At 52.3% G+C, this 16,416-nt stretch overlaps 1 protein-coding gene and 1 pseudogene across 1 annotated transcript; both read right to left on the minus strand.

Moving 5' to 3' along the window:
* Positions 1 to 352: 352 nt before the first annotated feature.
* On the minus strand, positions 353 to 4,818 carry LOC134413775 (serine/threonine-protein kinase pim-1-like). Its single transcript, XM_063147810.1, is given in 8 exon segments — positions 353 to 385; positions 387 to 514; positions 801 to 977; positions 1,204 to 1,378; positions 1,380 to 1,568; positions 1,791 to 1,841; positions 2,311 to 2,392; positions 4,808 to 4,818. Coding segments are annotated over 8 exon segments (846 nt in total).
* Positions 4,819 to 5,743: 925 nt separating this feature from the next.
* Positions 5,744 to 16,416, minus strand: part of LOC134413776 (serine/threonine-protein kinase PAK 3-like) — a 28,057-nt pseudogene continuing 17,384 nt past the window's right edge.

Below are 16,416 nucleotides of genomic sequence, written 5' to 3' on the forward strand. Positions count from 1 at the left end.
CCAAAGACAATGGGCACTGTCCCGCCAGCGGCCAGCTCCAGGATGGTGTTCCCAGCTCCAGGATGGTGTTCCCAGCTCCACGTCGTGCTCCAGAAGAACACGCCAGCTGTGCCTCAGCTTGCGGGGACATCACGATGCCATTGAGCTGCAGGGGGATGTTTCCCCTGTCCCAGTCCCTGGCACCTTCACCGCACTGCCACCAATTCTCCAGTGGGACAGGCAGCACGGAGCCGCTCCCTCCACAGCTTGTGGGGAGCAGCAGAAGCATCTCCTTGGCTGTGCTCTCTCCTCTGTGCCACGGTCACAGGGAAACGCTCCATTTTCTTCCAGCACCACGAGACGCGTACCGCTGCTACTTGCTGGGCTCCTGGATCCTACTGTGCACAGGGATGCATTTCTGCTGTCTTCTGGGCCAGGCACAGCTCCTGCAGCCAAGAATGCTCAAAAAGGTCCTCCAGTGATGGCCTGTCTGTGGGGTCCACACATAAACACCACCTGATGAGGTGCTGGCACTCTGCGGAGAGAAACCAGAAAACACCGCTCAGCGGGACAAGGCTCCTGTCCATGCTCTCCCACATTCCACAGTGCCCAGGCCACACCAGGAGTGCTCAGAGTTGCACTCAAAAGCTTCCTATCGATCCTCTCTTGCCGAGGACACCAGCACAGAGGCACAGGTGCCACCTCCTCCAGCTGAGCCCAGGAGATCTACCTCCTCACCAGCTGCAAGGGCAGGACACTTATGTGCCAGCTGCCCCTCCCAACCCCGTTCTTCCCCTCGTGCCTTGAAGGCACATCCCCACCTTGAGACACCCGTGCCAGGAAGAAGAGCTGGTCCCGGACAATGTCCTCGTTTCTGTGGAATGGAAGGTGCCCGCAGACCAGCTCATAGAGCAGGATGCCCAGGGACCAGATGGTGGCTGGCTGGCCATGGTAGCAGTCAAAGAGGATCCACTCCGGTGGGCTGTACTCCGGTGTTCCTATGGGACAAGGGCGCAGCTCATCAGGCCCATGCTGCTCCCTCCCTCCCAGCCAGCTCCTGTTCCACAACAGCCAGTCCCTGCCCTGCCAAAAAGCAACTTGGCAGCAGCTGGCTGAAGAAGGATTCCCCCTCCTTCCTTCCCCCCTTCCTTCTCTCCCTCTTTCCCCTCTGACAGCCAAGGGGGGAACCTCTGCTGCCCGGCTGTGCCCTGGTTTTGGGCTCACCTGACATCCGGGTGTAGAACGTGTCCTGGAGGATCATGCCGCACCCAAAGTCGATGATCTCTGCCTTGCCCGTGGCCACGTGGACAAGGGTGTTCTCAGCCTTGATGTGGTGGTGCAGGACACCACGGCTGCTGCAGCGCCGCACGGCCTCCAGCACCTGGCAGAACAGCCCCTCCCACCACGGGCTCCGTCAGGAACCGCCACTCGTGCAGGAAGTACCAGAGGTCCTGACAGAGCTGCGGACCCTCCATGAGCAGTGCGAAGCCCTCGGGCACCTCAAACCAGTCCAGGAGCTGCACGATGCCGCGGAAGCCAGGCCGCGACACCTTCCACAGCAGCGCCAGCTCCAGGGGCACAAGGGCGCCCTTGCGCTGCGGGGGAAGCGCGATGCCGTCAGTGGGGTCAATGCTGCGCCGTGCCTCGGGCAGCCCCTGCCCAGCCCCGCTGCGGCTCGCCATAGCCCGGCCCGGGGCGCTGCTCGGCCCCTGCTCACTCCACGCTCGCTGCCCTCGCAGCGTTCCGGCTGCCGCCCTGCCGGGCCTCGCCTCAGCCCCGCCCGGCATGCCCCGCTGGCCCCGCTGACTCACCAGCCACGTCCACTGCGAGATGCGCTCCCGGGACACTTGCTTGATGGCCACCTGTGAGCAAAGGTCGGCAGCGGACTTAAGATCACGCTTTGTTAAGAGTGTATAAGGGGGAGAACACGCAGAATAAAAAAAAACTTTTTCTTTTTGAACCCTGATCACGTGTGTATGTCACGTCCGGCCTAATGGTGACAGTTTCCCCATCTCTGAGTCAAGAAACAAGTATTGTCTGACAGGTAACTTGTCAACAAACTGAGAAAGAAATTAGTACCTGGGCATGCAGATTTCTGAAGGGAGGAAAGAAAAGTGTTGACAAGAATAAGCCTAAGTTTTAAACACCTGAAACACTCAAAAAAATTATGTTTTAGGATATTGTACCATATGTTACACAGAGTTCAAACAAACCACAACTCATTAGTATCTGGACTTCATTGCCCACTATGCTTAGAAATGTTGCTTGAAGGCACTTTTTGTCAAAGATCCAGTTCCTGTAGGTCACTGTAGATGTAGATCAAAATCCTACCAAAAAATCCATGTCCAAACCAGCAAGAGTGAGACTTTTGTCCTTGGCAGTAGCTTCCAGGTGCTCCTGGAAATCACCAGGCCTAGACACAAAGATGTGTATTCAATGGAGGGAGAGAAGCACCATGCTTAGCTCTAACTGTGACCTTTGGTAGCAGATCTTACTAGCAGGTAATAAATTCCATTTGTTCTGCTCTTGGCCAGAGTCAAGATGGGAATCAAAGTCTAGATCACAGGAGAAGATCACAGGAGCCTCAGCTTTTCCAGAAGAGGCAAAATACAAAGGATAGTAAATTTGTTTTGGGTTTTTTTACAGGGTGTTTTTACAGATCGATAGACAAGTGATGAAGCTTAAAAAATGACAGCAAAGGAGAATCAAAAGGTATGCTGAAACTGATTGAAGAGGAAGGAGACTTCAAATTAACTGAAAAGCTGCACAGAAAGCTTCTCTACTTTTTGAAGTTGCTTCAAGTTTGAAATGACAAACTCTAGCAGCACTTCCAACTTCTTTTTATTAATTCTATGTGCTGGTTTGACCAGAACCAGGAAATGGGAATTCTGGGATGCTGTGGTCAAACCAATGGGTGCTCAGATTTTGATATTGGCACCTGATGTGGCCAGTGGGGTTTGGACACACCTCTGAAAACACACAGGCGTTAAAAGCAGAGCTGCGCGCCTGAGAGGCTCTCTTTTGGACTTCCGTCGGGAAAGGCTTTGGATCTCTCCCCCTGTCCAAGTGACAGCTGGGCGGGGGGAGGGGAAAAGCCACGCAGCCCTCAGGTAGGCCCAGCCCAAGGATGGAAGGGTGGAAGAGCCCCAGGAGACATTGGGCAGCCACCCCCCGGCCAGGGAAGAGAGAGAGGGAGAGGCAGCATCTGAATTCGATAGCAGCGCTGGCCAAGGAGGAGAAGGGGGGGAATGCTAGGTCAGGGCAGCGTGGGAGTTCCGGAGCTCTGGGACAGGCAGAGACTGAAATTTTTAACCCTTTTCTTGCATGATTGAGACCTTGCAAAATGCTGATCCTCCTGGAGCTGAATGAGAAGAGAGATAAGAGATAAGAGGGAATGGGCCACGAGGGAAGTGCAGAAGACTCTTGAGTGGGGGAGAGATGACGGAGTGGCCTTTTGGCTGGACTATTCTTGTGTGCTCATAGACTGAACCATTTTTATTCCTGTGACACAGAGACTGCATTTAGGGGGAGACAGTGCCTCAGAACCGGGAGGGTTCAGTGTGAGTACCCCTCGGCCCCAGGGGGTGAAAAAAATGGGGGGGGACAGATGTCCCGAAGGAGAGACTGTGCCTTTTTTGGAGTGAGACAAGGCATCCTTGAAAGACAACCCTAAAAGCAGCTCTGGTCCATGCACAGTGGTGAGAGCACTGGGCATGGAAGGAAGATGTCACAATGGCAAAGGACTTTCTGGGCGGTGCTGAGTGACATGGGAGCACACGAGGTTTCAATGTGTTTCCAGGGGAAGCCTATGGTGCAAGAAGGACTCCTCTCCTCTTCATGAACTGAAGACTGAGTATTCTAAAGGGTGGTGCTGGACTGAGAGTTGATGATTTGGGGGAATGTATTGCATTGGGAAATTTGGTGTGGGGGAGGAAGGTGCTTTTGTAAGGTTTTCATTTTTTTTCCTTATAGTTTTTCCCCTCTTATTTTCTTGTAGTTTAGTTAGTAAAGTTTTCTCTGTTTCTAAGCTGGAGCCTGCTTTGCTTATTCCTGGTCACATCTCACAGCAGACACCAGGGAGAGGGTATTCTCATGGGGGCACTGGCTCTGTGCCAGGCCTAAACCATGACATTCTAGAATAAAGACAATCAAAACTGTGTACTCCTGCTTACAGTAGGGAGTAAAGCACAGGAAGCCATTGGAGTAAGAACAATTGTGTTTAGAAGGCTGAGGCAGCCTTAGGGGTAGGAGGAATGGGGAGGTGTGGAAATCAGGCCTGTGGGCGCCATTCAAGGAGCATCCAGGCCCTGAGTAGTCCCTCACAGGGGGTATCCCAGCAGATGGAGTCCAAATGGAGCAACAGATGGGTGGGAAAAGTGCCCGGCTGGTGAGCCGTGGTTAGCAGGGGCTCCTCCATCAAACTGCTCCCTGAGAGGTGTGGTATGCTCTCTGTGTGTGTGTGTGTGTGTGTGTGTGTGTCCAACAGCTGGCAACAACAGGCTGGCCCAGATGTGGGAAAAGGCCAAGGAGGCAGCAGAGTGGGAATGGGGCTGTGCAGGAGGCCCTGGTGGTTGCACACACCCATGGGGGATGTGGCTGGCCCAGATGGTCCCTGGGTCTCTGGGCTGAAAAGGGGGGAAAAGAGAAGCAGGGAGGAAGGGCCAGATGCCACTATGAGAATGCCATTCCATCTCATAGGTGACATAGTGAGAGGAGGGTGGGAACAAAATGGTGATTCCTGCTGATCACCCTGACATCTTCAAGACAAGAGGCCCAGAAAGGACTGCACATCTACCTCCTAGTGTTGTCCTGAATGTGAGCTCATTACCTGGCATTCATTACCCGCAAGTCTTGCAGATTTCCACGGGCATTCCACACTTCAGGTAAGCAAAGCTGCTTACCTCACTATGTTCTTTGGGCCTCTGAAAGGGACTGTCCACTTAGCTACCACCTGGCTAGGAAGGAAGTCTTACAACACTCTGGATATTTTAGACTTTTATTGGCACTCAGGCTGAAACAAAGAATCCCCTCGCTACTTCACCATCTTCATCCTTCTGTCCTTCAGGTGGCCTGTTCAGGCTGACAGTTTGGAGCACCTGCCGACTCCAGTTGGGCTGCAGCCCAGCTTTTCCACTCACAGCTGAATTCTTATTATGACAATTCTTTGATTTTTACTTAAAAGATACCTCGGAGCTTCCCTAAATTAACAATACTCTATTCTAAGCTAAACAATCCTCTATTATCTAAGCTACCTATGTTCCATAGTGCTTAAAAATTGATCCCTATATTTCCTAATTTTTTAAACTTTCATCCTTTTGAGAAAGAAAAAACAACAGAGCTTTAAATTGAACCTAACACACACCTAACCTAACCTAACCTAACCTAACCTAACCTAACCTAACCTAACCTAACCTAACCTAACCTAACCTAACACCTAAACTAACTTAACCTAAGACCTAAACTGAGCAAATATGAAACCTATCACATTCCCTATCTATGGCACAGCTCCTCCTAATACTCAAGGGGTGGCTGGAGCTCTGCCTAAAGATGACACATCCCCTTTTCCCTCCTCTCGGCTGGTGGGGCATAGGGGCCTCCTCAGGCACAGGTGTCTCCTCTCCAGTCTTCCTGCACTTGCTTGGCTGAGATGATCAGAGCAGCCAGGCTGGAGGCAGGATCGCCTGAGGTCACAAAGGGATGCTTCCCAGAGGAAAAAAGAACAAAGAAAGGAACTCTTACTTTCCAGGATCCCATCCTCATGGGCTCAAGCAGGATTCCCTGGCTACCAGCAAGACACACAAAGAGCACCGAGGGCAGCATGTCCCCCTGCACCTTCCTGTCCTGGGAGCTGTGTGCGCCACGTGGCCCACACTCCTCCTCATCCCTTCATGCAGGTGTCCTCAGCTGACAGGGCTTTTTGCCCCTTTGCTTTTTCTTACCTGCAGGAGTTCCTGGGCAGACCAGTGCCTGTCCTCGTCTGCCTGCAGGCAGCAGTGGAAGAAGTCGCACAGGAGAGCTGAGTGGTGCCTGGGCTTCTGCAGTTTTGGGGGACCGTTCCTTTCTATCAGTTCAACAACCTACAGCACAAGGATGCAAGAGGGCACTGCACCTGCTCCTTTGCTAGCCACATCAGCTCTCTCCACACAGAGCCCTCTTGCTAAGCTGCACCTTACCCTGAGATGGGCTTCTCCCTTGTAAGGAGCTTCCCCTTCCACTATTTCCAGCCCCGTGATCCCCAGGCACCAGATGTCCACTTTGGGGCCGTATGCTTCTCCTCTCACCACCTCCAGTGCCATCCAGCTGGGAGTGCCGACGCTGGAGCTGTGCTTGCTGCACTCAGGGCTGAGCTGAGCACAGAGGCCAAAGCCACCTGAGGACAAAAACAAAGCCTGTCAAAGCCAGCTACCACTGGCAAAGTGGCCAAAACCATTGCCCACTCCAAGCCTGACCAGGCCATGCTGAATCGAGCTGAAAAAGCAGCTGAGCTCTCCTTCCACGTGCCTGGAGCCAGGCAAATAAGGCATTGGCCACTTCCAAAATATCCTCACCATTCACACACTGGCCAAGCGGCGCTTCTGCCCAAGTGGCACTCACCAAAATGCAAGTGCACGGCATGTGCTGGAAATGCTGCAGCCCAGCAGGGATACCCACCCAACTTGACAGATCCATCCATGCCCACAAGGACGTTGTTGCTTTTGATGTCTCTGTGGATGACTTGGTGGGAATGAAGGAAATGCAGTCCTTGCAGGCACTCAGAGAGAAAAAGGAGGGAGGGAAAGTGAACGTGCAGGATCTGACTTCATCCCACCAGAAAGGAAAGAGCTCGACAGCATTGATGGCTTTCTCAGGCAATTGTGAGCGAGGGCGTAGCATCATGGTTCTGTCACCAAGATGAGCTTGCTGCTTCAACACTCTTGGAAGTTTTTTTCTCGATTTCCAAGCGAAGGCATCTGGGCTCCCAAAAGTTGCACTGGCCTTTGGTAGGAAGCGCGTTACCTTTGGCTGGGAGGTGACACGGCAAAGATTTTTGGGGGAGCCTAGTGGCAGCAGAGGAGGAAGCAGCACCTTAGAGCTGTTCCAGAATTCGTTGCCATCTGGGCTGCAATGCTATCCTTTGAAGCTGAGGATGGCTTTTTGCCCTTAGCTTGAAATTCTGCCACCTGCATGCTGCCTTCCAGTGGTAAGGAATGTAGGACAGACAGACAGGCTCCAGGCAAACATTGCCAGGCAAAGCTGAGAAGAGGAAGCAAGTGAAACCAAGCGAGTGAGTGAGCACCAGTGCCAGAGGACAGACAGGATGGAAGAGTGCAAGAACAGAGCCTGAGGAGTGCAGGGACACCGGCAGGCAGTTCACTTCCCATGCTCTTTCTTCTCCTATGTGTTGTGACAGCAGCAGCAGCCGCAGCAGCAAAAGAAAGTTGAGAGCAAGAAATCTCGGCTCTCCTTAACCTCCAGCTGGCAAGCAGCATCCTGGGCAGGCTCGGGGAAGCACAAGCGGGATCCCTCACCTCCTGGCAGACAGCGCCTATCTGTCCTTCCTCCAGGTACACTGCCCCGAGCACATCAAACAAGGTGCTGCCATCCATGAACTCCATGGCCAGCCAGAGCTCCGCATCCACCAGGTAGATGAAAGAAGGAAACCATGGCATGGAGAGACAGCAATGGGCACAGCCTCAGTCACCCCAGGGCCTGAACCAGGTTTTTGCAACTGCTCTCCAAGCTACGTGTGCCACAAGAGATTATTGAACACCAGCTCCACCTCCTCCCACGCTCTGGAGACCAGCAGAGAAATCATCACCATCTTCCTTCTCTGCCAGTGACCAAAGGGCATCGTCTCTTCAGGCTTGCACTACCTAAAGCTACATTGACAAGAGAATACGCCAAGCTGTCTAAGTAGGTAACAATATTGGGACACCTGTTGTCTCACATTTCCAGGATTTCATTGGCAGCCAGCTCCTCAGACATCCCTTCCTCAAGTGACATGATCTTGATTGCCACCTGAAATGACATTGGCCACCATTCCCTTGAGAAGACACACCTTGCTCGAGATCACAAGGAGCATGGAGCGAGTGCTGGTGCAATGAGGCAGTGGGCTGGGCCAAAGTGTCTTGTCACTAGACAGCAGAGCTTAGCAGAAGCACCAAAGGCCATCCCAAACGCATTCTGCCCCCTGAGCCTAGACTGTACTTGAGAGGAACAGCCTCTGCTGCACACATGGAGCTGCCAGCCAAACCTCCAGGCAGAGCTCACAGCAGCAGGGAAAGGGCTCCAGAGCTGCAACATGGCATGGGGCTGTTGGCACTTTACCTGTTGTCCACTGCTGGTGTCAAGGGCTTTATAAACAGCTCCAAACCCCCTGGAAAGACAAAAGCAGCAGAAAGAGCCCTTTAGCCCTTGGCACTGGAATCAAGCCTAGGCAGCAGATCTCCCCAGGCTGCCTGCATGCCTTCCTTAGAAAATGCCTGGCTGCGGCACTCTTCGGCCAACAGCACGTCAGCCCGCGAGCCCTCTGCCGTGCGGGGCAGCCTGTCCAAGGGAACACTAAGGTGCAGCATGAAGACCAAGGGCCACTGGAAATCTCCAAGGCGCATGCCCAGCCAGGTCATTTCCAAACCTAAGGGGAATTCTCCTCCTTGTGCAGGTGTGTCAAAAAAGTGAGAACAATTAGAGTCAGAAGACTGTCCTTGAGAATCTGACATTTCTTGAATGGCAAGGTGCTCTTTCAGGCCAGAAAGCTGCAGGGCCAGGGCGTTTCCCAGGTCCTGCTCCTCATTGCTGCAAGCAAGACAATACCAGCATCAACTTGTGTTTGGTCAGGCCTTCAGATTGTTCCGACCGAGCAGTCCAGGCTGGCGACAGGAGGTCAAGCCAGAGCCTGACCGTGATTGGAGCTTGCCTGACTTCACATTTGATATTGCACCAGCCAAAGACCTGGCCCACACTTTTGTAAAAGGAGCTGACGCCACGCTTACCCTCGGCCCAGTTCTTCAAATGCCATGTATTTGCTCGTTGGCTGGCCCAGACTCACAATGCTCCCTGAAAGACAAAGCAGTGCAGGGCTCTCACTCGCACCCAGAGATGCCGCTGCCCAGAGCCTCCCAAAGGCAGCCCCGCTGCCGACAGCTCTGGGCCTTTTGCGGTCCTTTGCCTTCCAGCTGCTGTGACCAGCAAGTGGGAGGGCCATCTTCTCCACCTTTCATCAGGTGGCCTTTCCAAGAAGGCCTTGATTTCTTTCAAGTGCTGCATCCCATGCCATAAGCCGAAATGAGGAGCCCTTATAAAGTGGGCCCTAAGAGGTAACCAAGGGCCTTTGCAGCCTCTGCAGTCACAGCCACCATCACTGGCAGGTTCACTGCCAGGGGCACAAAGTGTGTGAGCTGGAGGAGGAGTAAGAATGGAAGCCCGAAAACAGCTGGGGCCAGAGAGCTCCCTGGGGCCTAGTCACTTGCTAGGTGCCAGCCTTTTGCTGAAGCAGAAACAATCTCTGCTTTTGTCTTTGGCACAGAAGGCAGCCCAGGCAGAGCCAAGCCAGGCCCAGCTGCCCTCACCGACAGCAGGAAATCCCTGAGTGCTGCCGCATTGCCTCAAAGCGCAACAACAGGTTCTGCAGAGAGGCCTGAGTGCCTCTGAGACCAAAGGGCAGCTTCTGGCATAGCCTACACGCGGACACACACCCAACACACTGCTCTGGCAGACAAGAAATGCACCCGACTTAGTGCCTTCAGGCCCTGCTCCTGCCTCATCTCGGGCTGCTGGGCTGCACTGCTGCAGGCAGTGCCAGCAGCTGGGGGCGAGCGGGCTGCTGCAGGCCACGCTGCTCCAGCGGCACCAGGTTGAATTACAGAGCCTGTGTTGAGCTGGGACAAGGAAGGATTGCCCGTCAGAAGGGTGGCTGGCACACATGCCCCGCGCAGCGCACGGCCAAAGCAAAGCCTTGGCAAGGTGCTGTCAGCCACTGCCAGGCCTCTCCAGCCTGGGCGTTTCCCATGTCCTCTTCTCAAAGGCAACTTTGGGAAAAGCCCAAAGGCTGCTTGGATTCAGCCCCTCAGGGCCATGCTCCATGTTTGCAGCTTTTCTGCAAGACACTGGCAACAAGGTAGCCATGGAGCTGCCAAGATCCAGAAAGAGATCAGAGCAGGGCCCTAGAGCCTCGTTGCTTTCCTCCTCCTGTCTTTCCCTGGGCAATGAAATCAGCCCAGAGCTGGCATGCAGTGGTCTGCTCAGAAGCCCGCAGCATGTCCCTTCTCTGATCTGTTTCACGGATTTCCCCTCTCCATGGCAGCCTTTAGGGAGCGGCCCTTCGGAGACGCCTTCCAGCCCTGCCCAGACCCACCCGCCCTTTACAAGGTAGGGCTACCAAGGATTCTCTGCTCCAAACTCTGCTCTGAGCAGCTGGAAGTGAAGCACAGCCTGAAGTTAATTAGTCCATGGAGAGAGCAGGGCCCTTCCAGGAGCCAGTGTCTCCCAGGTCCCCTGCAAGGCTGTCAACTGCGCCTTTGGGCCGCTCTGTCCGCTGACCACAGGCAGCCTGCACTGACAGTGGGCACAAGGGGCTGACTCCTACACTGAGAATCATTGAATGCTGCCTCCTGTCTGATCCCAAGAGACATTCTCGGGCCCTCTCAGCATCCCAGCTTAAGTGTCAGACTTAAGAACCCATTGGGCAGGGCTCACTGGCTTGCCTGAAGCGGTACTACATCACGACAGGCACACAGCGACCAGCATCTTCAGCCACCAGCAACAAGGGCTGCTCCAAAACTGGAAGCCTGGCCCTGCACCAAAGGTAGTGCCGAGCTCAGTTGCCACTTACTGGCTCTGCACTTTCAGGCTGTGGAGGGACAGCAGCTGGAGGCTTGATGTTCATTTGCTCCTCTTCAGCCTCTTCCTCAATGACAGAGGCAGCCAGAGGAGCTGCTGACCCTGCTGTTGAGCCCTGCAGACAGACAGAAGTGAGAGAGATGGGCAAAATCCAGTCTCTTAGGAGCTGCTTTCTATTGAGCTGGGAAAGGACCCAGAAGAAGGGGAAATCATACACCTTGATACAAGTGGGACTCTGAGTCCTGAAAACTCGAGGAAGTTGGCTGAATGAGGTGCTACTCCATCTTGCTGTGCATTTGAGCTTCCCTGCTGCCTAGAAGCAGCAAGATGCCTTGGAGCTGTCCCATTTGCCTTTCATCTCTTGAAAGGCTCTTCCCTGGAAAATCAGCAAACAGCCAGTGCTCCCTTTGCTGCTGCTGATGTCACTGGGCAGTTGGTCTTTGTTTCAGCCTCCCACGCTGGCACTCCACACTCGACTGCAACAGGCCAAGCTGGCAGAATTGCCGCACAATTCTCACACGCCAGCAACGTCACAGCTTCCTTTGCCACTCACCAAAGGACAGGCTTACCTCCATATGTGTGTCAGGTGACCTGCAGCAAGCAAGGCAAAAGGCCCTTAGAAAAGGCCCTGTGCTGGCCACTCCCACAGCACAAGGCAGTGGGAGCATTTCCCACAGAGAGCATTTCCCTTTCCCACAGGGGAAACATGCCTCCCAGAGCAACAGCTCTTTCCCACAGCAAGCAAGGGAACAACAAGGGTGCTATAGTAGGCTCTGTCTACATTTGGGCCTCTTTTGTCAAGAGAGAATCAGAAATACGGTGGTGGAAATGCCCATGGCTCTTCAACACTCTGAGGTTCTGTTGTGCCCAACAGCTCAAGCAGCATTTTCCTCTTTGCTTTCCTGCATTTTAGATAGATATTCTTTTAAATGGCATGCCCTAATTCCCATCCCTGGGCTGAAGATGGTAGCCCAGCAAAGCTTCCACAAAGGGCCCCTTCCTTGTGGCAGCTCCCTGCTGAATCAGCCCAGGAACAGCTGCTGGGCTCAGCAGCAAACCCTCCCTGCACTGGATTTTGTGCTGCATGGCCAAGGGAATCACAGTCTGTGTCTGGGCACAATGTCAAAGGATCAAGTCACCCAGCCAAGGCCTCTAAGGGGCAGAATTTGGAGCGAAAGGTGCTTTCCTTCACTCCTGGAGAGAACCACTGAGTTGCTAGAAGTGCTTCTGAGGATCTCCCTGCAGAGTCTGCAATTTGCCGCTTGTCTCTTGGTTGAGGTAGCAAGCGGAGGAAATGACAGACTCCTCTGCCGTGCACTGTCTCGGGGAGGGAAGGCAAGCACTGCAGGTTGCACGGCAAATACTCTGCACCCGCCACCCAGTATAGAGATGCCCCCTTTTTAGCTGATGCTGCTGGCAGGACATTGACCCAAGCGGCGGCATCTTCATGGCCATTTTGTTCCCAAATACACTGGGTCACTAGTGTGGTATGAAGAGCAGAGTGAAGCAAAAGCCGGGTGATGCCAGCCCCAGGAGAAACCTTTACTTACGAGTCAGCTGGGTCAGGTAGTAGCCAGAATAGACAACAGAAAAGACCGTGCAAACCGCGGCACAGACCTGCCCAATCATTTTGGCAGTGCTGTGCGGGTATGCACACTGAATGCCACCCAAAGGAAACACCAGACTCCTCTCGGGTTGCAGGCCATCTGCTGAGAACTCCTTGAGCACAAGGATCCTCCTGCAGGGAGCGAGTGGAAGAGCCGGTCTGGACAAGCAGGCCTTGCGTGCACCGGGACAACGCTGTGCTACCAGCACTGTGACGTGGCACCTCTGGCTTGACCTCACAATAGCAGCTGCTCTGTGGCTTTCTTGTGCCCAGCAAGCCAACCTTGTGTACAGCTGATGCCAAAGAAAAGCCTGGCAAGTTCTCCTCACTCATAAAGCAGCAGAAAATGTCCTCCCAGTCCATAAGGCAGTGCTCAAGGCATCCCAGGGGAACTCAGAAAATGTGCCAAGCCAAACGACATCCAAGGAATCCAAGCAAACATGCCTTTTGGTCCCAAAAGCTTTGCCTGAAATCAAGTCTGCTTCTTCTTGGTGGCATCATATCTGGTTCTGAAAAGTCTCACTTCTTCAATGTCATTTAGGGGAAAAAAGAAGCAAAGATAATAAATTTCCAGGAGTATTTTAGGCTGCAATCACTTCTTGAGCATACGGGTGCATGCTGGTCTTTGCTCTTACTCGCTTTGGAGGCTGTCCTCCCTTTTTGTCAGGGACACGCTGGCTTAGGTCTTGGCACAAAGCTCCTCTGGTCCTGCTTGCTATTTTTCTGGCAACTGAAAATCCCAGAACATCCCAAAGAGACATAGGCTGATTCTTGGGCTGCCACACTTTGGTTGTGTCAGAGCTCTGGCAGCGGCCTGCAGCCCGCTGTTCTGCAATGGCCTGCAGACGTCAAGCCCAAAGGAGCCCCCTTTGGAAGAGTCCAAAGCTGCAGTGGGACAGATGTTTGCCAAAGCTCCATGCTCCCTGTAAGATTCCCTGCAGAAATTTGGATAGCCACATCCCAGTACAAATGAGATGCAGTCATTCCCTTCTCTGTCAAAATCTTGAGGCCAACCCAGAAGGCATCTTGAAAGCACAACAAAATCCTGGGTGGGAGGGGGAATAAAGGGCATGCAACTCCTCTGCAAATCAACTCTGTTCACCCATGGAATCATGAGCCTTGGCTTAGCTTTCTTTTGTGGTGACTCAGCACAGACATGTCGTCTGATGTTTGACAGGACCGTGTCTTTGAGGAGCTTTAGAATGGGCCCATCAGACTTTGGATTTATAGGATTGGATTGCACTTCCGCCATGAGGAAGATCTGAAGAGCGCATGTGAGTAAGAAATAGGTTTGCCTTAGCATCCCAGGACATGTCAGCTACTTTTTATTTTGAGGAGATTTTTCACAAGTAGCAGTGAGTTGAAGACATCCCAGGATTTGATTGCCCATTCTGAGTCATAGTATTGCAGGTTGACTTTGTAACCCAACACTTTCAAAACCAGGGATTGCACAAATGGATTTTCTCAAAATTCTACAATTTTACCTCTGCTTTGTGAGCAAAGTTTCCTTACAGCTTTTTGATCAACTCGCAGATCAACTCTTTTAGAAATGCAGCTAAAATGCACCTGTTTCTGCTACTTTGTGTAACTTTTCTTGCATGAGATGGAAATAGTCAGTTGTGCTCTGCTTTATAGCATACTTCATAATTGTAGGACTGAAAACAGACCAGAGGAACTTCTCCCAGCATTAGAAAGTATGTAGAATAGCATTATAAAGATGCCCTGGCAATATTCAATTTATGCTTTATATGTAACTTTATTAAATTTGTACTTCAGAGTAAATGTTACTTTGCAGGATTTCAGCTCAATTGTAGGAATTGATTTCCAGCTGTCTAATTTTCCTGTAAGACAGGACAGGGAAACGAATCATTTAGGAAAATGAGTTTTCCACATACATGTGCAGTACTGTCATGTCTGGGTTATTCTTAAAATGGCTCCATCTTGTTGACTGAGCCCACAAGAAACTTAATTTTTCTTGAAAAGAAAGTAATGTGATCCATTAAATTACAAAATAGCATCTGAAACACCACTTCAAGGTACTATGTACTTCTAGGACCAACAGCTCCAGGGTAGATCCCTGCTGTGGATGCATCCCTCAGAGTTAAAATCAAGCATCCTTGGGAATCTCGAGTTTGATTCAGAGATATCATAGTCAAAAGTCACATCTTGAAACACAGCTCCCATCAGTTACAAAATAAAATTCTTCCCTATATATGTGCAATTCAGAGATGAGGAGGAAGGGAGGGAATGTACTGGAGGTTTCTGAAAGGCGGAAAAAAATACTATAAAACTACTCATCCTTGTTCATTATTCCACCTGAATGAACTCCTTGCTGTTCAATTATTAGAGGTAAATTACAAAATGATCAGCCACTGTATTAAAGTTTAAAGGGTTAGCTTAAGAGTTATGTTCCCTCCTTCCCATACCACTGCTCTGGGGATGGGGCACATTGTCACTCATTTCTAAGGGAGTAGAGGAATATATTACTTCAAGTGGATTCTGTCCAAGAACACAGTGTGAGCTATTCTAAGTAGTAATTAAAGTGGCAAGAACTGAGAAATTTGTCAGAACTCTATTTTTCCATTGCTTTTTGATTCTTGGTCCATAAATTCCTTTGACAAGCCAGATTGTACCTGGGACTAAATTTTCAAATACACTCATGTTTCAGTATGTCCAGCTCTCTCAGCTGCTGAGGGCTGGATGTTTATACATTTACTCAGACCCCTGGTGCTGAAAGCAGCCTGACTCATTTCATCTCCTCATGCCTTGGCTGATCTCCCCTCTTTCCCCTCCCACCCATTGGCTTTTGTCTTCCACCAGCCCCCCTGTGAAGAGCCTGGCTCTGTGTTCTCCATCCCCTCCTGGCTGGCACTGCCAGGCTGGGATGAGGAGCCCCTCAGCCTTCCCTGCTCTGGGCTGGACCAGCCCAGCTCCCTCAGCCTCTGCTCACAGCCCAAGGGCTCCAGCCCCACCTTGGAGGCCCTTCCCAGACCATGCACCAGCTGCCAGACATCTTTCCTGCCCTGGGGAATGCATCCCAGGCCACAGTGACCTGGATAATCCCCGTCCTTGGTGTCCTGGTCACACAGCCCTGGCCCCTTGTCCCCTGTCAGGCTCTGGGGTGGATCCTGTGGAACATCCTTTGGTGGAGGCTGTGGCTCCAGGTGGGCCGGGAGGATCCTGGGGGACAGGGACCCTGCTGGGCATGGACAGCATTGGACTTGTTGGGAGAAACTGTGAGGGGGAGCTGGGGCAGAGTGACCAACCCAGTGACCTGACACAGCCCTGCTGGGATGTCACACAGCCCCCTTTGTGATGTCACAGCCCATTCTCTAATGTTACACATCTGGTCTCTGATGTCACACCAGAGTCTGTGATGTCATAGTATGCCCTTTGATTTCACAGCTGGATCTCTGATGTCACAGAGATGGCCTATGATGTCATAGCTGCTCAATGACCTCACATAACCCACTCTGTGATGTCACAGCCCACTCTGTCACCTCATGTTACCAGATGATAAATTGTCTACACCAGCTGAGCTGACACTTGGAGCTTGCTCTCCACTACCCCAGGCCTATTGAAACCACACAATGCCCATTGTGTGAGAAGGGGAACTGGAAGCTCACCACCCTCACTGTCCTGCCAGCTCAGCCAGGCCCACAGGAACATTGGGGTCCACGAGCACCAGGGACCACCAGAGAGACCCCCAGGACAGAAGAAGACATAGGTTAAGGCGAGGGGAAATATGTTAATGATTTTGGGGAAATGATTATCAAATGTGTGAAAAAGAATACAAAATCACCAAATCTGCCGATGACACCAAGCTGGGTGTGAGTGTGGATCTCCTGGAGGGTAGGAGGGCTCTGCACAGGGCCCTGAACAGGCTGGATCCAGGGCCCAAAGTGAGGTTTAACAAGTCCAAGGGCTGGGTCCTGCCCTTTGGCCACAACAATCCCTGCAGCGCTACAGGCTGGGGACAGAGGGGCTGGACAGCAGCCAGGCAGAAAGGGACC

This window comes from Melospiza melodia, unplaced genomic scaffold, assembly GCF_035770615.1.
Source record: "Melospiza melodia melodia isolate bMelMel2 unplaced genomic scaffold, bMelMel2.pri scaffold_51, whole genome shotgun sequence".
Classification (NCBI taxonomy): Eukaryota; Metazoa; Chordata; class Aves; order Passeriformes; family Passerellidae; genus Melospiza; species Melospiza melodia.